We start from the raw sequence: 25,797 nt of genomic DNA on the forward strand, positions 1-25,797 counted from the left end.
TTGTGCAATTATCACCACTAAGTCCAAAACATTTACTTCACCTTGAAAAGAAATCTCAAATGTATTCCTTGTTCCCTCTTTCCAAGCTCCTGGCAACCACTGCGAGACTATAACTACTCTGTATGAATTTACCTATTCTGGAAAATTCATTTAGTCTTTCTGGATGTAATTTCTTTTGCATCTGTAGACAGTCTTTTGCATCTGTCTTCTTTCACTTAGCATAATGTTTTCAAGGTTTATCACCTCGGGGTGCTTAAAAGCTACCCTAGGTGATTCAAGTATGCAGCTAAGATGGAGATGACTACAAAAGGAACCCTCTCTTCACAGAAAATTCAGGTAAAGACTGAGTCACTGGAGGATCAGAAGGTTTGGGTTTACTCTGAGTTTTGAAGTGATTCTTAACATCCAAGGATAGATCTACCTTCCTTAGCACCAAAAGAGGAATGCTAATCTCTACCCACACTCCACATCTCTGCTAGAGGATGCTCATGATTAAAAGAAATAGGTCAAACCCCCAATAATCTAGCCAACCCTGGCTCAGTGCCCCAGGAATAAGTGCTGATTGCTAAATAAGTCCTTTTTATTCTCTCTGTGTCCTCCTTTGCTGTCATTCTGCTAAATCTTTGATCACTTAGGCATGGAGATAGTGTATCTGTAACCTCCATGGACTATTTGGGCTTTGTGGAATGAGATGAAGGTTAGAGATAAATGAAACATGCACTTGAAATTTGATTTCCTCTCTGCTCCATTTCGTCAGTTTGAAAGACAGCGAATCTAATCACAGATTGATCTTATTAAGTCTAATGACCTGATGATTAACAAGAGAAATGCATCTGTGGTCAAATTGCCTGTTTTAATTATTTTAAGGAGCAGTACCATCAATGGGCAACAGGAAGCAGTCTCTTAGATGTGGGTTAGCTTGCACATGGTGTTGTCTCGGTTATTACTCTCTTGATACCTAGCAGAGAAATTACATCCAAAAAAACTCAGATGTACTCAATATCTCACAATTTGCAATAGGCAGTGTGAGGCAGAGGTGAAAGGTTTGATCTCGATATGTTTCACAAGTTGTAATGGCATCCTGGCGTCCCGGAAGGCTGCTAACAGAGGAGGTGAGAACAAGCTGGAGAGGAGTCCATTGGTAGGAGATAAAGAGAAGACTGTTGTAATACAGGGAAGCCAAGGTCTAGGACAAAATGTTTACTGATAATTCAGGCAAAGACTGTTTGGTGTCTGGGCTGTTCTATGGCAAAGACCTCTTAGGGACAATAGAACTGACCTGATTTCATACTATTAATCAACATCAGTTAAAAAGTGGAATAGTTTTAAACGATACATACATTAGGCATTACATATTCACTTAAAACACAAATGTATATTCATTTTCAAATCTTTGATGGTGAGCCAACACACCCCCTTTTGGAAATAAGTCTGCCAAATGGAGTTATATTTTTGCACAAAATATCCATAATGCATCCTTCATGCTTTATATTTTGATACGATTAAAGTAGAACAAGAATTTAACACAGTTGTAAGTCTAGAATCTATAAGAATTCAGAATTATAGATTTTTAAATGACAAATTTTAAACTGTCTTGCCAATCCCTGTTGCAACAATAATTTGGGAGGAGAGAGAGCTGAGACTCATGGTTAACATATCATTTCAAATTACTCAACTTGGTCTGCATGTTGACTTGCTTCTCACAGCATTTTATCAGTTCATGCAATTTACAATTTACGTAAATTAAATAATTCCTGTAATCCCAGCACTTTGGGAGGCCGAAGCAGGTGGATCACTTGAGGTCAGGAGTTCAAGACCAGCCTGGTCAACTTGGCGAAACTCTGTCTCTACTAAAAATGGAAAAATTAGCCAGTCATGGTGGCATGCACCTGTAATACCAGCTACTTGGGAGGGTGGGGCAGGAGAATCGCTTGAACCCAGGAGGTGGAGGTTGCAGTGAGCTGAAGTTGCGCCACTGCACTCCAGCCTAGGCAACAGAGTGAGACTTCTTCTCAAAAAATTAATTAACTAATTAATTGATTCATTAATTAATAATAATTTACTTAAACTAAAAATTATGTACAACTGGTATAAACTGGTTTGGAAGAAAACACAACTGACTCTTCATAAACATGTCGGAGAGATCTTCAGTTCAGGTATAGCAGAGTGCAATCTTGCTGCCAGGATTTAGAAAATTTGAGACATTGATCATTAAGATCCTGAGAGGAAGCAGGGACCACTGGTTAACCTGGTGGGTGAGTTAAAGAGGAGGCTAGTTAAAAGAGTTCCTACTGTAACAGCTGATAAGAACAGAGTGAGGTATCACAGGCTTGGGAGCCATGGATTGCTCACCTTTGGCAAGGCAAGAAACAGTCTATAAAAATTGGTTTCTTATCAAGACTATTTCAAGATCAGCAATTTGGAAAGTTTACTAATTTGCTAGATATAGATTTCTGTTTTAAAATGTAATTTTGCATTAGCATCCCAGCAACTCTTATCTATTGTTCTGTATAAAATGTAGGGTCTTGATCTGTTATGTTACAAAATATATAAAAAATTATTGACCAAGATATGTACCCTTCTGGTGCCTACATATGCATTCAGCAGCTAGAAATGTCCTTCTCACTGGCTGCAGTTACTGGAATAAGAATGATGTCCATTCTGATTAGTATAGAAGCTTCAGGCAGCCACAAATTAGCTACCATGATAATACACTTCATACTAATGGGACATAAACTAGGGGTGCTTTTGAAATTCCGGGGACAATGTTTTTAATAACAAAATGAGGAGATGAGGACAAGCTTGATAGGAATCTGCTGGGAAGAGGCAAAAGAATGATAAAATATAATATATAATTTGATCATGAAAAATACTAAAATGTCAGACCATGTCCAGACCATCGATACTGCCAAGCGCAACTCCTGAACATTTCCCCAAATCCTATCTCTACATCTGAAATGACTCTGGAACGTGCCCCCTCTGTCCATTCACAGAGCCAGGCTACCATCCTTTGCCTGAAATTCTGTAAAGGCCTTTTAATGATCTTCTTACATGTATTGTCTCCTTACAGTTCTTTCTCTATGCTATTCCAGGGTGAACATTTAAAAAGACAACCCCACTTTTATTACTCTCCATCAATGACATCTCATTACATATGTCAGTTTTCATGCCAACAATAGTTTTTATTTCCTCCCTTATCTGCCTCCTGAACTCAAGATCATGTCTTAAAGCCTTCATTGACCTTAACCCTCCACATTATGCAAGGTTCCCTATGCACAGTTGCAATTGTATAAAATAGTTCAGTTTTACATCTGTCTTTTGCACTAGACCACACTTCATGAAGGGACTCCATCTCTGCCTCGTTCCTACACTTCCTTGTGCCCAGCTTCATATGTAAACATTGTAGGCTTTTAATAAAAGTTTGCTGACTATATTAACTATTTCTATTGCTTACAAAATAATTTGAAGTCTTATTATTTGACATTTTAATTGCTAGAGCTAAAAACTGTAGGGACATTGCCAATATTAAAACAGTCATTTTAAGACAACAGAAATGCTTTTTTATAAGACTTCTTTAAAAATTAAGGTAAAACTTATTTACTGATTTCAGGAATTACAGTATATATAATAAGTTTAACAAGTACTATACTATCACTCTTAAATTCTACGATTAAACAGTTACATCTTCCACTCTAGATCCTAAACAGATACTAACTTTAAAAAGACAGTTTTCTCACTTATTGAAAATTTTCATTTATCTTTCTCCTTTTTCAATTTACATGTTAAAAGACTTCCATTCAATCTTGAAATAAATGTAATGGAGGGCCCAGGCTAGTATGTTACTATTCTCCTAACAGGCTCTGGGGACCAGTCATTTGTCAGATTTAAGCCACTGTACTCCATTTAGACTAATTCATATGATAAAACTGTAGCATTAATAAAAGTTCATAATTTAATTGCACTATGAACCATTGCTTAGAGGCTTATCTGTCCCATAGAGGATCAACAGCCTGGTGAGAACATCATAGCTTATGTAAAATAATGCAGCCATTTATTATATGCCTAAACTTGAGATATTTCTGAGATGACGACTAGGGAGATGAACAGGCATGTGGAGAAGCCACGAGTTGGTATGTCTTAACTGAAGTAAACGTAGTATGGGTAAAATTCCAAGAAAAGATGAATGAGATTATGTATACTACCAAACAAATACTGAGGTAAAAGAGGATATTTTAAAAAAGTAAATTATATCATCAATTACAAATAGCCAGAAATTTCAACTCTATAGATTAATTGAAATGTCTTAGCACTGTTCAAGCTTCACTCTTCTGTAGTAGATTCCCAAGGACACAGGATCTTCATAAAGGGCTACTTTTCTCGGCATCATCTTAGAAGAGAATTAAGGAATTGTCACAGAAGTCTACATTACCTAACATTATAAACATATTTTCACGGTCAAAACCTCTACAGAGCATGTAAACTTGAGAAGATTTGGAAGCAATTCTTTGAGGATTGAGGTCCTGACAATGTTTTTTTGTTTGTTTGTTTGTTTTTGTTTTTGTTTTTTTTTTGAGATGGAGTCTCGCTCTGTCGCCAAGGCTGGAGTGCAGTGCAGTGGCACGATCTCAGCTCACCGCAACCTCTGCCTCCTGGGTTTAAGCAATTTTCCTGCCTCTGCCTCCTGAGTAGCTGGGATTACAGGTGTCCACCACCATATTCAGCTAATTTTTGTATTTTTAGCAGAGACGGGGTTTCACCATGTTGGCCAGGCTGGTATTGAACTCCTGACCTCAGGTGATCCACCCACCTCAGCCTCCCAAAGTGCTGGGATTACAGGCGTGAGCCACTTCACCCAGCCCTGCCAATGTTTTTCGCAGTACTCCTCAATGATCATGAGTCCAAGCTGAAGGTTGAAGTCTACAATATTTATAAGCTCTAAAGATATTTCCTAACTACATTTTATTAACAGGAGGACCTACATCAATAATGTAGGCTAGCATAAACACAGCAAGATTATATACAGTTTGTTATCAGCAAATATATTGACTAGAATGCTTGTTTGCTTTTTTGTGAAGAAGGTATACTCATCACTTCCTCAAGATAGGGGAAAAATTGTCTTCTTGTTACAAAACAAGCCTCTCAAAACATTACGTATTTGTATACTTTTAATCAATCACCTTTCTTCTAAGGTTTATTTTAATGGTTAATTTTTTGTTTTTTTGCTTATTATTTATGTTTATAATGTTCCCTCTTGTGTCTTGGAGTGTCTACTTTGGAAAATTAAGGATGTGGTGGCACATTTCAAAACTATTATATCTGGGATAAACAGAGGGGAATTATTTTAAAAGTCATTCTGGCTTACAAGGTCCATACATAAAAGAATAAAAAGTTGAAAATAATAAATGTTATAGTAACTATACACCCAGCTGATATGTATCCTAATCTTCTGTAAAAGCAATCCAACAACTTCAGTTTTTTTTCTGAAGTGACACAAATTCTACATTGTCCTTTCATCTCTGAGTTTAATAAATATCTGCTTAGAAATACTACTAAAGTTGTTAGCAGTTACTCCAGAAGTAGAGTTTTGACAAAGATTGGACAGCAAAGCTGGACAACTTATTGCAGGACGCATCAACTCAGGTTTGACACAGGAGTACTGAATTCCGAATATGATTATGCTCAGATTGTGGACTCTTATCAAGACTCAGCTAGAGCTATTCAGCCAAGTTTACTCTAGTACTATCCTCTGATAACTGGCTTTCACTCATAACCACACATTTCTCTGAACTGGAGTGTAAAATCAAGGTAGGAGTATACATGGCACCTACAGACCAAGTCAAGAGAACAGCTGTGTAGGTGTAAAATAATCACATTGATCCATTGTGAAGATGTGTGACCCCTATTAATGAGTTGACTTCATAGTTAAATTTTATAATCATATCCCTTGAGCCACTGGGTGTGTTGCTATTTAGGCTACATTTTCTATGGTCTCACCAGAGCCATATGAAAACAGCAATCATTTTTCTTTAACCACCACAGCTACTAACATGGAGTCATCTGGCATTCTAACATCAGTTAGTGGAGCAACCTCCCAAAGTGGTATTCTCTCAGAGGAGAGTGAGAGTACACATTTTCCATGGCACACTCCATAGAGTCTTTATAAATATATTGATTCTGTTGACTTTCTATACTTTAATGAGCAGACGATGTTTGGCTGCATCTCACCTGTCTCACCTATGTTTTGCCTATTTTTTATTGCTCCATAACACAACATCTTTTCTGTAAATTTCAGATGTGAGAATAAAGGAGAGAAATGTTTAGGGGTGAAAGCACCGGTAGCTACGTAAGCAGACTACTACCATACTTACACATGAAATCTGCCTGATATAAAATAGTCAACCATTCTACCAGAAAGAACTTTGGATTTCCTGGGACAGCAATTTTATTTTAAAATCAAAGTTGCATATCTGCAAATAAAAGTAATAGCACTTTGCATTTTACTATAAATGGAGCTTTTCTGTATTATAGCAGGACAATGAGAAAACAATTTTAAAAACGGGAAGAGGAAACCCATTTAAAATGATTTTAAAACTATTTTTATCATTTGAGGGCATGAGTGTATAAGCCCATTAAAATATTGCTGATGAAAATGCATTTTTAATTCCCATTAGATAAGATTATATTTTAACTTTCATTTGAAACTTGAATTGATTCAAGATGAGAGAATAGCATTTTCGGATAATAAGCTGAAAGATCCTACATAACTGCCAGAACCACTCACAGACGTGTGTTTAGGGAATGAAAGTGTGTTTATCTGAGCAGGCTTTGAGAGTCAAACAGCTTTGCTTCAAAGTAGAAAGCAGGATGCAAAATTTTTGGCTTAGGAGCCTGGCAGGAAAAATGTGTATTTTGATTTCTTAGTGATATCAAAGATACTTATTAGCTTAGTGGAGGGACTCCATTTAGTTTCAAACCGTCATTCTAAAATAGACCCCCTATTTCTGTGAGTAGTCTCTGAATGAGATGGTCATTATCATTTTCATTTGCATTAAATAGAACTCAGAATTCACAGGATGCTAGTATACAAATAAACTTAACAAATGGTCTGCAGGACAATCCTATATAAAGTGGCTCCTCATCAAATTCTATTGATCAGAAGACATTTTTTACCTACTTTTGAGGGCACTTAATGGCTCTGAGACAATATATTTTCCAACTCTTTTGGTCACAGTGTGTCTCCAGTTGCTCATTAAAGTCAAAATCAGCATGCTATTTACCTATCCATGTTGCAAGGAATAATCCACGTTCCTTGAATAGGAGCATTTAAGCATCTCTGCTGCCTAATTGCAGAATTGATTTCTAATGGAGAGGTTTGGTTCCCCAAATACCATCTTTTTCTGATTTTCAGATGAAATGCAACATATTTCTTTTCCAGGGCCTTTGAAGATTCTTAGGAATAAGAATATGTTTAATAGAAAACAGTCTTGAACCAGAAAAATTCAGGATATATTATTTTCTTCTGCAATTGATTGAAAATACTTACTTAATTAAGAACCACCTGCAATACACCTAGCAAGACCCCAGGCACAGACAGTGACATGGGAACATCCAGCATATCTGGAAATTCATGAGGGGTCAAGACAATATTTAGAAGAAAATAACTGGAAAACTGGGTTCTTGAAACTCATTCAAGGCTTGAGGAATCCCTCTTACTCTTTGACTATCTTTCCAAAAGAACACTGAGAAAGTTTTAACATCATAATATTGCTATATTCATGGGAAAAAAAGAAGGAAAAGTTTTTATAATACCTTTCTTTGGCTTTGTCATCAAAATGTTGTGAAAGGAAAATAAATCCTGGCCGGGCATGGTGGCTCATACCTGTAATCCCTGCACTTTGCAAGGCCAAGGAGGGCTGATCACTTGAGGTTAGGAGTTTGAAATCAGCCTGGTCAACATGGTGAAACCCCATCTCTACTAAAAAAAATACAAAAATTAGCTGAACATGGTGGCAGGCACCCGTAATCCCAGCTACTAGGGAAGCTGGGACAGGGGAATCACTTGAACCCAGGAGGTGGAGGTTGCAGTGAGCTGATATTGTGCCACTGCACTCCAGCCTGGGCAATAGAGTGAGAATCTGTATTAAAAAATAACAGGCTGGGCATGATGACTCACACCTGTAATCTCAGCACTTTGGGAGGCCGAGGTGGGTGGATCAAGAGGTCAGGAGTTCGAGATCAGCCTGGCCAACATGGTGAAACCCCATCTCTACTAAAAATACAAAAAATTAGCTGGGCGTGGTGCACCTGTAATTTCAGCTACTTGGGAGGATGAGGCAGGATAATAGCTTAAACCTGGGAGGCGGAGGTTGCAGCGAGCTGAGATCGTGCCATTGCACTCCAGCCTGGGCGAAAGGCTGAGACTCCATCTCAAAAAATAATAATAATAAATAAATATAATAATAAAAATAAAATCAATGAATCAATCAATCTTCAGGCCTCAAAATCATTAAGCCAAAGGGAAAAGTTAAACTGGGAACTGGGTCAGCCAAATCTTCCTCCCACTTTTGGTTCCTAAATAAGATAGCTACTAGATGAAAAGCTACATGCCTCCCCCGTATTTTGCCCACAAGGAAATTCCTTGTGAGCTCCAAGATTTTTACCCTAAAGTGTTTCTGTTAAAATTACACCATGGCAATGTAAACTGATAGCTTATCTTTACAGGTGCAGTCACTACTCCACCCCCACCTGACACAATGCCTATCTGATTTTTCCCCCGCCCAATTTTGTCTATGTTATCTTATGTAAAAATGCAGATTCACTACTGAGCCAGACGAAGGCATGAACAACTATGTTTTCCTACTCCCACATACATAAAAATTGTGTACTTCTCAATATCCTGCCCTTTCTCCTTTAAATTTGGAGCCTCAAAACCATCTTCAGAGAAAGGCATAAACCTGTCTCCAGGGTGTGCATCCTCAACTTTGGCAAATAAACCTCCTAAAATGATTTGTCTCATCATTTTTCCTGACTGGCTATGTCCTATTCCTAGAAGACTTGTAATGGTAGGCATCACTATTCACGTGTTTTTCTTTTAATAGACTAGTAGTTTGGAGGTTGTGCGTATAAATATACTTCTTCAGCAATATTAAGCTTTTTGGGAGTAGCCCTCCTGATTTATCCTTCTCTGGTTACCATTTTGCTTGAGCAAAAACAGTTGATTCTCATTCTTAAAACTTCACTGAGAGCTACCTTAACAACACATTAATGACATTTTCTCTTAATCAACTGGTACATCTTGGCTACGTTGCAAATGTCATGAAGGCAGGAAAAACTGTTTAAATTTGTTTGAATCTGTCATAGCTATCAGTAATGTTCAGAGAACATGATCCATGTCCAATACTGAATAGTTCACTGTTAAATGAATGAACAAACCAGTTTTGAGGATGATAGAATGTTAGAGCACAAAATCCTTTAAATAACATTTAACTCTTTGTTTTAAGAATGGGAAGAAAGTGAATCGTAGACCCAAGAAATATTTTGTCTTACCTAATGCTACACATCCCATTTGAGTCAGACGTGAAAAAAAGAGGTCACATGATCTATATGCTTCATTCATTTTTATTAAGTCTTATTCTTAACTGTGCCTCTGCTTCATGATACAACTGTACTGTAGTTATGGCAAGCAGTATGGGCTAAACCTAATGTCCTCACTAATGTGATCATTCATATAGATACCAAATAGAATGCAATATTGTCATTCATTTATATAATCTAAATCCTTTCCCAATTGTTCAATATATGGACCGTGTAAATCAAGGAAAAGCTGAAAATAAATACTCCTAATGTTTAGAATTAGGGAAGAAAAACTTTTTGTGCAAAATATCATAAAGGATATAAAGAAATATAAAAATATAAAAATATGGTGGTAAACAAACATGTGTACTGATGGCTTTTTTTTTTTCCAGAATTCTTCCATGATTTTACCAACCTGAGTATTTGGTTCATTGCTCAAAGTTTCCAACTAGGTGTCTTTTAATTATATCACTGATATTGTCAAAAAGTGATACATGAATAGCAAGCACTACCACTCAGATAGTCCAGTCTTACTCACCTTCACAGAAACAGCTTTTAGAAGAGGTAATATAGCCACATCACTGTAGGATTTCAGAAATGATTCATGAGCATAATGCTAGGATCACTCCAGCTTTGTCATTTAGAAGCCACGTGACCTTGGATAAGCCACTTAACCTCTTCTGAGCCCCAGTGTCTTTATTAGTAAACTGAAGAGACTGAAATATGTGACCTCCTGAAGCTCCTTCTAATTTTTTATATTCATAATTATGGAAATTTTCATGGACATTAAGTAGAAATCTTTGTAAATTGACTTCAGAGTTTCTGCCGAGAACTATCCTTAATGAAATTTCTGTTGGCACAGTGGCCCAGCAGTAATTATAGGATGCAAAGTTCTTTCATTGTCCAACACAAAAATGAAATGCTGAAGGAAATGCTTTGAATTAATGGTGACCAGTAAGCTAAGAAATGAATGTTGAGAGATCATTGAATGACATTCTCTTTTTTGGCTATTTCTATTAAAAGTATACTTTAGAGAATCTTGGTAGTCATTTTATGTAGTACTTTTATGACAAGTGTATGTATATTTTCTAATTTGGCAAATTTAGTATTGAAATTGTGAAGTTTCAGCTAAAAATATAAATGATAAATATAAATCTAAATATTCTACATATCATACTGATGAGCAATTAGGTTCATAAAGCATATTTTGATAAAAACATTCACTATGAGAGAAAGCTAAAGAGGTGATATGATAAAATATGTAGTAATGAAATTTGACATTTCTTTCTCCAGTTTTGAGTCTAAATTATTTCTCAATATGTACAAAAATGAAAGTGTAAGTTCTCCAAGGTCAGGGAATACCATGATTTTATTTCTTTTGTATCAATATGGAACAATCAATTGGGGCATTATAAATCTGTGTATGTTCAACTAATCATGTTGAGAATGTCAGATAGACACATATAGACATATATATATATATATGATCTATATGCTTCGTTCATTTATATTAAGTCTTATTCTTAACTGTGCCTCTGCTTCATGATACAACTGTACCGTAGTTATGGCAAGCAGTATGGGCTAAACCTAATGTCCTCACTAATGTGATCTTTCATATAGATACCAAATGGAATGCAATATTGTCATTCATTTATATAATCTAAATCCTTTCCCAATTGATCAATATATGTACCATGTAAATCAAGGAAAAGCTGAAAATAAATACTCCTAATGTTTAGAATTAGGGAAGAAAAAACTTTTTGTGCAAAATATCATAAAGGATATAAAGAAATATATCCTTTATGATGTATTTCTATATATATATATATATATATATATCTCCACATATAAGAGGAAACATAGTTGCCTCTTAAATACAGGGAAATACTAAGAACACTGTGATTGGCTTCTATAAATCTTTTGTAAATCTTTCACAGTTGATGGTCTAGATAATTTTTTTTCCTGAGTCAATACAGATATTTACCCTTAAAACATACTGTAGAAATGGTCATCTTGTAAAAGGTGGTGGTTGTTGTTTTGAGACAGAGTCTCGCTCTGTTGCCCAGGCTGGAGTGCAGTGGCGTGATCTCGGCTCACTGAAAGCTCCGCCTCCCGGGTTCATGCCATTCTCCTCCCTCAGCCTCCCGAGTAGCTGGTATTACAGACGCCCGCCATCACGCCCGGCTAATTTTTTTTTTTTTTTTTTTGTATTTTTAGTAGAGACGGGGTTTCACCATGTTAGCCAGGATGGTCTCGATCTCCTGACCTCGTGATCCGCTCATCTCGGCCTCCCAAAGTGCTGGGATTACAGGCGTGAGCCACCGCACCTGGCCAAAAGTTTTTCTAAAATTTCATACTTTGTGCCTTCTTTAGCAAAAAATCCAAATCGTAATTCTTAATATATTGATAGTTTAATGGTGTTATTTATTAATATTATTATTATACCTAGCTGCTTGCCTGTAGAGCAAATGGTCCCAGACTTACATATTTATAAAATAATTTTTAAGTTTTATCTTACATTTTAAAATAATTTCATCTTTTTTCTATAAGTTTTCAGTTTATTTTACTATTAAAATATTTGCTTCTAGAAACCCAGTTTTAGTTCTTAAAATTTAGATAATCAGCATGTTATATCTGACACTAGTATCAAATAGACTCAGAAGGAGAACATGATAGTCTCCCTTGTCATGAGAGAGTTTATAAACAATGTAAGAATTTTATTTTATGGATTTTCTTGACATTTGCTTGGGCTACTAAAATCATTTTTATTTGGTTTCTATTTTCTCGTCTTGTTCAGAATAGTGACTGGCTTTTCAACTATGCATGTTTAACCATAGTTGGTTTTATAGCCATGTACAGTACAGAGCCACTGTACTGGAGGAGAGCTACTAGTTTGTGGTTTGGATGGGACTATATAAATTAATTCAAACTGGAACACCTTTGAATGAAATTCAGTGCTACCATAAGAATTAACAAGCATTAATTGCTATACAGCAGGAGATACCAACTAGGAATGTCCTGGGAAAATCAGGATTCATGCCAATCCTATTTGCAGTAATGTTAATAATAAATTGTTTTCAAGCATCTCAGAGCCAAAACAATGGATCATAATGAACTTGGCCCATTTTCCCCAAGATCAAAGGGTATGCTTAGTTCTATCAGTTTGGGATGTGAGTATGGTTGTAAACATACTCTGTCTTCTCATAGTTACAGCTGGACTAGCATTTGTTGATTCTCCTAATGACAATGCTTATAAAATCAGTTTGTACTTAAATATCTGGCTGTATTTTTTACTGTTCTTTTTCAAGTTTTCTTTTACCTTTTCCTCATATATTTCTGACTATATGGCAAGTACTTCAGGTTAAGCCTTATTTCTAGAGTTTTTAAAAATGTGCCTTACTTCTAGATGGACTGGGTAATACCAGCATGGAGTGATTTAAGAAGTATGTGAACAGAATACACATTGTAAGATTATAGTAACAGGATACCTGTATTCGAGTCTAGTGTTGGGTAGGCAGCAGTGAGGAGAAGTACATTGGAGGAGGTAGTAAAAGGAGGGTAGCAATCTCTCCACTTCCTCAGTGTTACATCCTAAGGATAATATATGAATTTGAAAATTGGGAATGTGCTTAAAGCCTACCTTCCCATACCTTTTGATTTTGATGTTACAAAGCTTGCATCGACTCTTAGTAAGTTAGTTAGCATCCATCAAATAATCAAAACTATCAAAATGTAGTAAAAGTGGACAGGAGAGTTTGGACACATGTATTGATTCTAGAATATAATTAGTGAGGAAATGTCCTAAACATCATTCTAATAGAAGCTCTTGATTTGGAACTTTATTTCCAGTTTCAGAACAATTCTAGCCCATTTTATTCTTCTGGACCTTAAAATATCCACAACCATTTGTAGAATAATAGGATTCCTTAAAGAAGGGGTCATGCCGTTAAGTATTCTCTTTAAAGATAAGCCATAAACTGGGGAAGAAAGGAAAAAAATAAATTGTTTGTGGCTAAAAAGCAATTTAAGCTTTCAGAGAAGAATTATATAAAAATTAAGCTCATAGTAATTCAGAAATCACAGGGCTTTATATCTGGAAGACACTTTAGAGATCAAGTCTAATTTATTCATTTCACAGATGAGTAAACTAGGTCGAGATTGGCTACAGGACTTGCTTGACTGCAGAGTTGGTTAGGAACTAAACCTAATACCAAACTACAACTGTTTCCCATTGTTCCAGAATGACTTAATCCAGGCCAAAGCCAGGTATGGGGCAAGACTTAGGTCATGGAATTGACTGGATATGTTAGCATTTAAAAAAAAAAAAATTGAAGGTATTTGCAGAATTAAATTTTTTGCTTCTAATAAGAATGAGGATTATTCAATACATTTATAATTAAAGTAAACTTATTATATATATTTTGCTAGAGCTTCACCTAAACTTATAATTATTTTTAAAATACTTTAATTTTTTATTTAGATAATTTAGATATCAAAGATAACCCAGTATCAAAATTTGTGCACTTCTACCACAGTATTTATTATAATTTGCTGCAATTTTTAATTTAGTTTATCTTCACTTCCCCAAACCTCAAGCATTTTGAAGACAGAGCCTCAATTTTATTTCACTCTGTATTTTCTTGACCTATTGCAGTTCTTGGTACACACTAAGTTATTCCATAAAAAAAGTGAAATAAGAAAGAGCTTGAGTGCAATGTAAATGGATTTTAGACATAGCTAGCTTAAGAATTTGCCGTACTACCTTAGATAAATCACATTACCTCTATGAGCCTTGCATTTACCACGTATGTAATGAGTAATTTTTTTTTTTTCAGGAGATAGATCTGGAACCAATAGATCGAAACTATAAAGAAATTCTCAGCTGATTGTAAGAAAAACTCTTTCTAATAAGTAAAGTTTTCCAAAGCTGTGCATGTTTGTTTCCTAAAACAGAATTCTTAAAAAATGGAAGACATCAATCATAGCCTTAATGAGCATATAGCAGAAGAGTCAAGTATTAAAAAAATTAAATGCTGGAAAGATGCTTAGGGTACAAGTTCTTTATAATCTGAGATTTGGTGTGCCATGGGATTATTGTGGCACTGCAAGATTATGTGTATAATAAGATGAAGTGCAGGACATGCTACCCCAAAATATGGTACCTTGGAAATGCAGAAAACCTCAAAAGCAGAAAGGTCTATCTGAACTTCTCTCACCCCTGCTCTTTTGAAGACCCTCATTGACAGGTATCCAGTCCTACACCCAGAGCGAAGGAATATTGCACAGAAATGCCAAAAAGAATTTTTGATCCTTTATGGTATGGTAATGGTTTGGTTTATTACCATTAGCAATGGTAATGGTTTATTAATATTAGGTTATATCCATTTTTATTAAATCACACTTTGCACTACTGTTCATTCTTAATCAAACCTGAGCATAAAAATACACATTTCTTCCTGGGTCTTTGAGTCTTCATTTTGGAAAGCTCCCACATCATGTAAAGCTTTGGTCAAATAAAACATTATGCTTATCTGTTGTTAATGTCTCTGTCTTTTGTTATAGGGTGTCAGCCATGAAGCTTGCAATGGGCAAGGAAAATATATCACTTGGTCTCTTTTACAAACACAATCATGAAACACATTGGGACTTGGCCTCCAGTATTGCCACCAAGAAAACACCCACTTTACTTCTTTGTATAACATTTTACTCAAATTCTAGGTGATGACATTAATAATAGCTTTTCTGTCTACTTCCTGGATTTGTTGTAAGGATAGTAAACTTCAACATACATTGAAAATTAATAGTACCAAAAGAAAACAAGGTGATATTATTAAAAGAATTTCAATGGTGTTCTCTCCTGTTCCCTACAGGGAACATAAATTCTGTTAAAACAACTGTATAGACCACCTCCTGAATGGAAGGATTTAATAATGGTTTGAAAGCCAACATTTCATCATCTGTTTAGCCTGATGTACTCCTGACTATGTTTGGCTGCAGTTGAAACTAGCTTTAAAAAATTTTTATTGATGTGAACATTTAATAGCTTTATCTTTTTAATTGTATGTTTGCCAGTTTCTCAGTATTACTAGAGCATAGAATTTCAGATTTATCTCTCATCACTTACCACTTCACCCACAATGAGGTAAGATTCTCCATCTCCAGCCATATGTAACTAAAAAATGTTCTATTAATATTCTGTATTGCTCAGCTATTGCCACAATAATGCTACAAGACAAACCACCTCAAACTTAGTGTCCTGAAGCAACTAGTGTTCATGATTTTTCTAGTTCACAAATCTGTGTGGTATCTGTAGCAGATCTGTTCCATGTGTGGGTAGACTGGGCTTTCTTTCTTTCTTTGGGTTGGGTTTAGGTCTTTTCACAGGTTTTCTCAATCACTGAGGACAAAGGGCTATCTGCAGCATTCCCTTTTCTTGAGAAGTAGCACAAGTACACTTAGTGCTTCTAAAGATCTTGGACCAAGACTAGCAGATTGTCTCATCTGCCTGCATTCCATTGGACTAAGCAGTGACATAGCCAAGTCTACATCAATAGAAAGGAGAAATATATTGGCTATTCATCATTATATTGGCACCACACTGGGGACCAGGTAAGTCCATATAAATACTGTAGACTGAATGAATATTCAATAAATGAAAGTTTCACTTTCTACCAAAGCATAATTCTAGTTGAGTGTTTCCAACAACACAAATTTGCTATTTCCCAGAGCAGCTATTTTTTTTATTTGAGCATTTTAGTTGCTACAAATGCCCTATTATCATGAATAAAATTTAACCTACTCAATGTTCTTCCAATTAGATCTCTAGTTTCCACTGAAAAACAAGTACACTTCCTCTTAGATAAGACAGCCCTTTCAAATAATTGAAATAATCTTTCCATTGTATATATTCTCAGTGGCTTCAACAGTTCTAACCCCCATAAGTCCATTGTTCAAATGTTTCTAGAAGCAAATGCATCTGTTAATATATAGATTTCAAATAGTCTTCAAATAACTCATAAATATAGAAAGAGATGACCTATTTCTAGTTGCTTGTACACTATCAATATTCCAATTATGCAGTTTTTTAAAAAACAGTAACATAGCGATGAAAAAATACAATGTTTTAAAATAATGAAAATAAGTACAAAGGGAAATAATATAATGAAGATTTGTGTATACATGATGTAGGTTTTCAACTTAATAATTTCCTACATTAGAACCCTAATAGAACATGAATCATTACATGTATAGTTAAAATCTACGTTGTATTTCCCCCCTTTCTTAACTTTCCCCTTTCTCCCATAAGAGGTAACGACTTGCTTAAATATTTTATAAAAATTTACCACATTCTAAGCCACAACCAAAAATTCTATATACATCAAATAATCAATCTTTTACAGACCACCTTATTTACATTTTGATCCAAAATCAATAAAAAATTATAAACAGGATGTGTATGTGAAACAATGTCTACTTTTGTATTGACTGAAGTATTCTGTTTAAGTTAAATGTGTTTACAAATCTTTTACAACTATACAGCCTTTTAATTGAATATCAGCAGAGGTGCATTAAAACTTTCTACTATATAAAATTTTGAATTTGTAAATGATTTACAGTTCTCTTCATTTGCCTTAAATATTATAGATTAGAATTTTAGAATATTCTGACACTTCTAATTTAATAATACTTTTGCATAACATCTATTTGCCTTATATTAATACAGGTATACTTACTTTGAGTTTGGCTACTTTTGCCTACCTTTTCAACTCCTTATTTGATTTTCCATTTTTCTGTACCATTTGTCTCTTTTAACCCAAATATAGGGTGGTTTTATTCTTTTGTTCAATATGATACTGACAATATTTGCCTATTTTAGGGCAGAGAGATTTATTTATTTTGATATCTGATATTTTGATATGTGTATATTATACCTCCTCGTTACCTTTTCATTCTTTCTTTTTTGTCTTATATTGTATTAACAACTTTTTTTTATTCTTCTCTTTTTCCTGTGCTTGTATCAAATTATATGGTTTATGTCTAGCACTTAATATATGAGTTTATATTTTTAACATAATCATTTTGAAAGTATTAAGTTAAATAAAATATCCACCTTTCTTCAAAATATATCTAGGACATGGAGATGTTTTAAATCTTATACCTTTCCTCACAACTTACTTATAATTGTGATGTAGTATTTTAGTTCTGTTTTTATATCACAAAAAAATTACTTCTCTTTCTCTCCTCCTCCTTCATTTTCTTCTTCCCTACAGGTTTGCAAACTAACGTAGTAGACAATACTAAATCTTGGTTATGTCACTTATTCCATCAGGCTCCTTAGCCTTAGTTCCATAAGCAGATTTGCTAAGCAGATCTTTCTTTATATTCACCTAAAATTCTCTAATAGAAATTATCACATTAGGATCTATGTCAGAGTTTTGTGCAAACCTGAGAAAAAAAATAAAGTATTTTTAAATTTTATAATTTAATTGGCAATATAACACCTACATAGAAAATTGAGGGAATTTGGAAATATTCTGGTTGGTAATTTTGATTCTTTTTAAATTTAATTCCTGATTGTTATCACAAATTTGTTCTTCTTCTGCTTGAATAAAGTCATCTTCTCCTTTGTGGTAAATATATTTGAAGCTAAAGCATAAAATAAACTCAGAGATTGGAGAGGTTTAAGAACATCACCTACCTGGCCAGCAGTGTCCAAGATGTCCAAGTAAGCTGGCTCATTGTCAATCCTGACCTGGGTCTTATAAGCATCTTCTGAAAAACACAAGACAACATTTACATTTAAATGTGACAGGAAAGGCATTATGAATTTTCAGATTTCATATAGAAGAATTTCTAAGTAAGTTACTAAGATAATCAGAAATATTCCTCAAATAACGTATATAGATTGAGAAATGATGTAACTCAGGAAAATATAGGAGAAAGTGTTTCTGCTTATGGTGAAACCAAGTAGATTTCTCTTTCATCAGGAAAATTTTGCAATCTGAGGTGCCCTAGTGATGTTACCTAGAGAAAAACATGGAACAAATGTTATTCGTTCTTTCCTAACAATGCAGGGCAAAATTGCATCCTATCACCTTAATGGTAAACTCCTGAAAGCTTTTATTAGAAGATCAGGAGTAAGACAAGATTCCCTGCTCTCACCTCCCTTATTTAACTTAGTACTAGAAGTCATAGTCAGAACAATTAGGCAAGAAGAAAAAATAAAATCATCCCAACTGGAAAAGGAGTAAAATTATCTCTGTTCACAGACAACATGATCTTATATGTAGAACCCTAAAGATTACATACATGCAAACCCTAAATGAATTCAGCAAAGTTGTAGAATATAAAGTCAACAAGCAAAAATAAGATATGTTTCTATCAACTAATAATAATATGAAGAGAAAATTAAGAAATCAATTTCATTTATAATGGCATCAAAATTAATGAAATACTTAGAATTAACAAAGGATGTGAAGACTTCTACATCGAAAATGGTAAAATGTTGCTGAGAGAAATTAAAGAAGGCACAAAATATTGAAAGACACTTGATATTTATGGACTGAAAGATGGTTAAAATGTCATACCTGCCAAAGGAATCTACAGAGTTAATGCTGAGTTAAATGGTAATTCTGTTTTTTTGTTATTTGAGAAATTACCACACCACTTTCCACAATGGCTGAACTGATTTTCACTCCCAGCAGCAGTGTATAAGCATTCCCTTTTATCTGCAACCTCACTGGCATCTGCTGTTTTTTTGACTTTTAAATGGCCACTCTGACTGGTGTGAGATGGTATCTCATTGTGTTTTTTATTTGTATTTCTCTACTGATTAGTGATGGTGAAATAAAGAGATGTAGAATTCTATCAAAAGTCTTTTCTGCATCTATTGAGATAAATAACCATGTGGATTTTGTTTTTAGTTCTATTTATACAATGAATCACACTTATTGATTTGTATATGTTGAGTCAAACTTGTATCCCAGGGATGAGGCCTACTTGATCATGATGGATCAGCTTTTTGATGTGCTGCTGGATTTAGTTTGCTAGTATGTTGTTGAGGAATTTTGCATATGGATGAACAAACCATGGCTGAGAGTGTAGGATGTAGGTCATAGGCTGCTTTATATACACAGCCAGGACCAAGGTCAGTGGGCCTGTTACTCAAGACAGAGAGGACCCTGAGCAGATAGTGATGATGGCAAGGTTAAGGCCAAATTTTAATATAGCTGAGTCCACAGGGAGATGAGGTTGTCTTTGGGTCTGTAGTTGGGACAACAGTAAGCGAGCCTGCCACCTGGATTTTGGCCTGCCTTCTGAAAATCTTCATCCTTGGTCTGGGGCTCCACTACAGTTTCACAACTTCCTGCCTAGATTCCCAAGCTCCCACCGTGTTCCCACAAAGCCATTTGTGAGTGGCTGTCAAATTATTGTTGCTATGGGGGAATATGAGTGGGAGATCTCCTATTCTGCCATCTTGCTGACATCATGTACCCCAATTCAAGATCTTTCTTCTATTTTAATGTAAGCATCTACAGCTAGACATTTCCATTTTAGCACTGCTTTTGCTATATCCCATCAGTTTTAGAATGCTGTGTTTTCATTTTCATGCATGTCTGACTATTTTCTAATTTCCCTTGAGATTTCTTCTTGAACTCATTGGTAGTTTGAGAATTGGTTGTTTAATTTCCACATGTTGTAAATCCTTCCGTTTTCTTTCAATTGTTGGTTTCTAGTTTTATTCCATTGTGATTGGAAAAGATACTTTGTATGATTTGAATATTACTTCCTACTTATACTTGAAAGATAAAGAAATGCTTCCTGGGAGAAGTAGCACCTAAATTGAGTAGGAGGGGTTAAGAGAAAGTGAAGCAAGAGAGAAAAGGAAAAAAAGAAAAAAAGAAAACCAGAATCCCATATGTTGAAAAGAGTATGGAACAACAACAATAAAAACTTAGACAATTTCAGTGTTCCTAAATCCTAGAGTTTAGAGGAGAAATGTTGATGAAATGTAAGAGATAAATAAGATTAACTTATGAATATATTTAAAAGAGTCGTGTATTTGAATGAGGTATCTGAAGTCAGACTGCCTGGGTGTAAACCCTGGTTCCAGCATTACTAGCAGTCTGATTTTAGGAAAATCACTTGACCTCTCTGAAAGGTAGATGTCTCATTTGTAAAGGTAACAATTATTTGTGTTTGGGTCATGGAGTTGTTACAAGGATTAAATGATACAAGATGAGGAAGTCACCTTATATTTTGTATGTAAGAAATACAAGAGTGTCTTGCATGTAAAAAAACTAATAAAGGATGAATATGTTCATTATTATTAAGAAACGTGGAGTTCATTATGATGCCATCTTCAAATGTGCATTTTAGAATGCTCGCTCTGGCTGAAATGTGGTGAGTGAATTGCAAGACGGAAGACTAGAGACACAGAAAGAAGATTAAGTAAATATGTAGTAATTCAGGTGAGAAATAATGTATAAGATAATGGCATTAGGGTTGGAGGAAAGTTGACAGATTTGCAAGATGTTTAGAAGGTAGAAACTATAGCACTTAGTGACTAATCGTATGAGAAAACAAGAAGGAGGAAGGTAGAAGAGAAACTCTCAGATTTCTTGCATTTGAAGCTGGGCAGATGGGTATGACATTTCCTGAAAGAGGGGAGGCAGAAGGATAACCACAGGTTTAATTTTAGAAACCTTGACTTTGCCATGTCTGTGGCTCATTCAAGTGAAGACAATAAAGAAACAGTTATCTGGGCCTGAAGCTCTGGATAAAGCTCTAAGGCTCTTCTTTCATTGTATTCATTTATGGTCTTATTCATGCCAATCTTATTCTACATATCTCAGCCTGTTAAATATCTATACTTCTGTAAAACACAGTTTTACACATTATCTGTAAAACACAGTTTTACACATTATCTGTAAAACACAGCTGGAGCTCCTGAAACTGGAAGTCATAAACTCCTAGAGTCTGGCTGCAATCTACGTTTTGTTTTATGTAGCATTTATATTATAAGCAAAGAGCAAACTGAATCACTGCTAAAAGCTTTTAAAACATCATCGGATTTTGGCACAACTCAATAATTATTCATACTGTTGATTGTGAGCCACAAGTAAACAAACGAATTATTTTCAGAAACCGTTGCTGTAGAAAGTAGTAATGATCAACCATAGGAGGCATTTTTCCAATGTATAATGGTGAGTAACTCTCACAAATCAGATTATTGCTAGCTGCCGGAGCTATGAAGACACACAAAAACACACATGGGCACATACAATCATAGTCTTTACTCTCAAGGGGTTTGTAAAATAATGGTGGGAGACATACATATAAACAGACGTATACAATGGGATGTTAAAATCACAAAATGTATAAAAGCATAAATGCCACTTCAAGGAAATTCATTTCTTATGACTGTGCTCCAGAAGGCAGAAGTTGTGGAAAGTATGACTTGCAGGGTGCTCCATCTAGTATGATTTTAGCAACTCTCAGCCATTCTAAATGTATTCAGCATATGGCCAACCATACAATTTTTCTATTTTCTATTCCACTGCTCTTTGTACATTCACTGATATTCCTCTCCCAAAAGAGAAATCTTGTGGAATCACTTGCAATTTATTTGAAGATGCATGGGGTTGTTTTTCAATTTCACAGGGAAATAAGAATAGTTACTCTGAAAAGGGCTCTGTGACCCAAGGATTATAAGTGAATCTTTCAGATTTCGTGTTTGTTTATTTAAACTCAAAGCCCCAAAGAAGAGCCTGCTGAGGCCAGGGGCACGCTGAGTAATCTAGGCGAGAACTCCTCTGTGTGATTATCTGAGCTCTAGATAAGCCAAGCACATGAAACGTATATCAAATAAAAGCTTCTCTTGGGATCAGAAAACCCCTTCAAAGGGACTTGATGAGAATTGGCTAGAAACTAAAGCCAGACCTTTTATCCACGACTTTTTTTTTCTCTCTTTTAAAAAGTGTCTATCAGAGTACACATTTCATTGTGGGGAATCTAGGTCACCTGCCTGGCCTCCATAGAAACTAATCCTTTTCATTTCCTCCCCATAAACAATCTTTCTGTTTCCATTCATTCACTCCCTTTGAGACCACCCATGCAGAAATACACTGTCAGAAATACTCTCTTGAATGCATATAAACACTTCCCTGAATTTCAATCATCTGCCTATAGACCCAATCCTGAAGTGAACTCATTTATCTTCCCAAGCATGAGGCCAAATGTATACAAAGCTTTATCAGGCAGAAATGGTAGCAGCTGCCTGCTATATCATTTGCGCAGAAAAGCACACTAGGACTGCATTCTTGGAGGCATCTACTACCTTAAAATTTATCTCAAAGTACTAATGTTTAATTTGAGATCATTGCTTCTCAGGATATATCTTCTCCACTGTCCCTCTTCAGCAGAATTGCATAAGAAGAAATCACTAAAGACCTATATTAAAGCCTCAAATCTATCACTAAATATCTGTTATTGGTTGGCCATGAAACCTTATTTGTAAGATGGCAATAATAGTAACACTAGTCAACGCATGGGAGTTCTATAAGGACCAACAAAAGTAGCACACAAGACAGTGCTTTTGAAAAAACAAAGAGAAATTCAAACTCAAGGAATATTATGTTATGAGTTTTATTTAGTACTGCTTCAAATTAGCCATGAAACTAAATTAAAACTAAATTATTTCTGCTATTTATATTTACCCATGTGGAAATGTTTTTCCCAAGTAAATCATAAACATTTTGGCAAGATATGTTTGCAATAATAACTAGAAATATAAAGTTTTTGATTAATTAAAAAGTGTAAGGTATTCTGGATAATTTTCCCAAAGCAGCTAATGTATTTTTTTCAGAATAAACATATTCATTTACATAATTTTAAAATATTTTAGTTGCAAATATAAAGTTAGGATAATATAAGACCACCAAAATATATAACTAAGAAAAAAATCAGAAATTTAATGGTAAATTTTCATTAAATGATTTTCAAATATCTTAAGATGATTGAATACTTCTTACATGGTTTACCTCATAATCTGAAACATATAATTCATATTACAATGAAGCTATTTTTCTATAACTCCAAGCTATTATACACCTCCAAGATATTAATCACTGACCCAAATGTTTTAAAGGCAATAAATAGTACAAAGTCTCATGGAATCTATTTATAAGATCTTTCTCAAAGGATTACTTGAATAAATCATCTCAATTGTAGGTACATATGTGTGTCTGTGTGTATGGAGCAGAAGTATCTTGCAACGTACTGTGCTGGACACTTTTTCCTGACCAAAATGTTAAATCCTGGATGAATCAGCATTGATACAAATCTAATGTATGTATCAATATATTGATCAATAAAGGGTTCAATATATATTTGAGTATGTAATAGGTGCTGCACACTCAGATGGCAATACAGTCTACACAACTGAAAAAGCCAGGTGGTTTCCACCCACATTGAATTTATAATCCTGTGGGAATACATAAAAAAGCAATTGCACTGTATTTTAATGAGTGCTACATTAGAAGTACTTTGAAGGGTGCTTATTTAGGGAGATGTCAGAGAACACTCAGAGGAACTGATGTTGAGCTAAGGTCAGTTCTTCAAGTGATGGATTGAAAACAGAGTTAGGAAGGAGGAAGACGAGGAGGGCTCTGCCAGGAAAAGAGAAAAGAAGTTGCATGAGATCTGATGTAACCCTTCCTTTGGGCCTAAACATTCAGTGAAATGTCATAAAAGTCTACCTGTTTGTTGGCTGTGAAAAGGGCTTGTAAAACTGGCTGAACTGAGTTTGTGGGATGACTCAGGGCAAAGAAGAACAACCTTTCCTATCATAGAAATAAAAGCTGAAGACAGGGTGCCACAAGGACCTAAACCCTAGAAATTCACAGGAATTATAAGGCAGAGCATGGATTTTTTCTCATGCTGTAATATTGAGAATTCAGTACAGTTTACTTAGGTCTCTGAGAAATAGGAGCTTCCAGATGATATCTGACTTATACAGCAATTGAAATCTTTCCCCCAGAAATCAACTACCCCACTAGCATCTATTTATATAGATGGAATCTCCCTAGTATCAGAGGGATGCTGATTGGTGTCAACTACCCCACTACCACTAGGTAGGTAATAGGGTAGTTGATACCAATCAGTATCTCTCTGATACCCCCTGGAGACTCCCATTGTCACTGCTCTGGAAAGTCTGCCCAAAGTGGCCAATCACACACTTTCTGTGGTGTTTGCAGGCAGATTCTCCAGTGACTAGCATGCTTGTCAGAATGTCTGTGCCCCTGGACTCCTCTGCAGGAGGCCTTGCCAAGAACAGAAAAACCCAATCAGGAAGGGCAAGCTGGGGTGTGTCCTGTGGAAACACAGAACCCTGCCTGGAGATTTGCAGGTACAGAGGACCACTACTGGAAGATGCCATTTTTAACAATGACTTATCAGATCAAGGACAAGCAGATGGAGATGTATTTGATAAGGAATATACTGATCTTCTGATGAGGGGACATGTAGCCCTGGCAAGAGTATGCAGAAGGAACAGCCAAATGACTGCACTTCCCCAAAGTCATTATCTACAGAAAATGCTTCAGTGTGTCTCTCATATGTTAGAAACATTTAATCTTTTCCTTTCAACCTGAGAGAGTAGAAGGATCAATTGGAAACCTAATTCCCCGGCTCTCTTCTGCCAAATAAATATGAGCAACAGGGCTAGGTCACAGTCACTGATGCCGAATGTCTCCAGCTCTTTGTGTCTGCCTCACTTAATTATTGCTTGGGGATGAAGGGGAAGAGAAGAAAATATTCTTTCCTCCCCAGCACCTGGCATCTCTTGGTCTACCTTTTTAACACCTCAAAAATACCCTTGAAAAATGGCTTTATGATCCTAAGACCATGATCTCTGCAATACCTGTCTTCCAGAGGTTGTATATGATAGAATGAGCTTAAATACATATTATTTCTTCACAGAAATAAAAAGAACTTTTATGATCAAGGCAATTGTACAAGTCTCAGTGTCCTAATGACTCTTCATCCTCATCTGATGGACCCTCGGAGAGGATTCCAATGTACCTCTGATGCCCATTGAGAAACTATGAGAATATCTAGTGACAAAGGTCTGATTTATACTAAGACTGCTATTTCTGGGAAGATAAAATCGATGACATTTTTCCTATTGTTCCTGCTATGTAAAATTTAAAACCAGGAGCCAAT

At 35.4% G+C, this 25,797-nt stretch overlaps 1 protein-coding gene across 2 annotated transcripts in view; it reads right to left on the bottom strand.

The window, feature by feature from the left end:
• The window catches only part of RIT2 (Ras like without CAAX 2), a 375,407-nt gene that overhangs the window by 214,779 nt on the left and 134,831 nt on the right, over positions 1-25,797 (bottom strand). For both annotated transcript variants that reach the window (XM_019013752.2, XM_019013753.3), the window contains exon 3: positions 18,272-18,345. In XM_019013752.2, the coding sequence (XP_018869297.1) occupies positions 18,272-18,345 (74 nt within the window). The remainder of the gene's footprint in view (positions 1-18,271; positions 18,346-25,797) is intronic.

Source organism: Gorilla gorilla, chromosome 17 (genome assembly GCF_029281585.2).
Source record: "Gorilla gorilla gorilla isolate KB3781 chromosome 17, NHGRI_mGorGor1-v2.1_pri, whole genome shotgun sequence".
Classification (NCBI taxonomy): Eukaryota; Metazoa; Chordata; class Mammalia; order Primates; family Hominidae; genus Gorilla; species Gorilla gorilla.